This window comes from Austrofundulus limnaeus, unplaced genomic scaffold (genome assembly GCF_001266775.1).
Source record: "Austrofundulus limnaeus strain Quisiro unplaced genomic scaffold, Austrofundulus_limnaeus-1.0 Scaffold264, whole genome shotgun sequence".
Classification (NCBI taxonomy): domain Eukaryota; kingdom Metazoa; phylum Chordata; class Actinopteri; order Cyprinodontiformes; family Rivulidae; genus Austrofundulus; species Austrofundulus limnaeus.
Genome location: NW_013952666.1, coordinates 771,291 through 772,463, shown reverse-complemented (window position 1 = coordinate 772,463; position 1,173 = coordinate 771,291). Strand labels below are relative to the sequence as shown.

Below are 1,173 nucleotides of genomic sequence, written 5' to 3'. Positions count from 1 at the left end.
TCTGTTCTTACATGTTCTGTTCTTACATGATCTGTTCTTACATGTTCTGTTCTTACATGATCTGTTCTTACATGTTCTTTTCTTACATGATCTGTTCTTACATGATCTGTTCTTACATGTTCTGTTCTTACATGTTCTGTTCTTACATGTTCTGTTCTTACATGTTGTGGTTGTTCTCACATGTTCTGTTTGTTCCTGTTCTTCAGGGAATGTGGAGCAGAGACGTTTGTGAACTTCGCCTCATTTGAGCGGGACGGGAAGCTTCCCTACAACTGGTACGCTGCTGCTCAGTTTCTTGTCTCTGTCTGATGGCATCACTGCCGCCTCACCAAGGTTTCTTTGTTTGTGCGTTTTAGTCTTTGGTCACAACTGATAACCTAACCCTAACAACAGATACATCACATTAATGATGCAGATTAGGACTGATGATGATGATGATGATGATGGTGTTTAAGATGATCAGATGAAGCTCTTAGATGAAGCTTAAAGCTGAGAATAAAGGAAGCAGCATTATGTTTGGTAAAAACCTTTCTGATCAAGGAAAATAACACTTGGCCGTCATTTATTCTTCAAAATAAAAGCTTGTGATGATGATGATGATGATGATGATGATGATGATGATGATGATGATGATGATGATGCCGTGGCTGAAGGATCCAGTTCTGACTTACATGTTTCCATCATCTGGACTTGTTTGGGATTAATATGAGAGCTGAAAGACGGTCAGTAGAGGCAGAATCAGCCCCCCACCATCACCTGACTTACATCTCCATCAGTGTCGTCTTATTGTGACAGTGCAGTTGTCTTTCTGCTTTCACTGTGCTCGTGGCAGATCTCACTGTGTGACTGTGAGGAGGATGATGATGATGATGATGGTGACACCATTGCTGAAGGACAGACTCTGTCCTGCAACAGTTTTTGGGAACATTTTATTAAAAAATGTCCAAGTTAAACCCACATTTAATTTAGTTTTTGTTAAATGAAGCCTCTGATCTGTGACGGTGAGCCTAACCCTGACCTGACCTGGTCATCCTGAAACCATGAGTGGCTCCATAGATATGGCTTTGTGTTGTAGACCACGGTAACACAATGTTTGTTCTGTTGTAGACCACGGTAACACAATGTTTGTTCTGTTGTAGACCACGGTAACACAATGTTTGTTCTGTTGTAGAC

At 41.0% G+C, this 1,173-nt stretch overlaps 1 protein-coding gene across 1 annotated transcript in view; it reads left to right on the top strand.

The window, feature by feature from the left end:
* ptpro (protein tyrosine phosphatase receptor type O) overlaps nucleotides 1-1,173 on the top strand; it is a gene marked incomplete at its 5' end in the record, with an annotated part of 39,051 nt that overhangs the window by 16,117 nt on the left and 21,761 nt on the right. Inside the window, 1 exon segment of the mRNA XM_014020731.1 lies at nucleotides 207-275. Within this exon segment, the coding sequence (XP_013876185.1) occupies nucleotides 207-275 (69 nt within the window).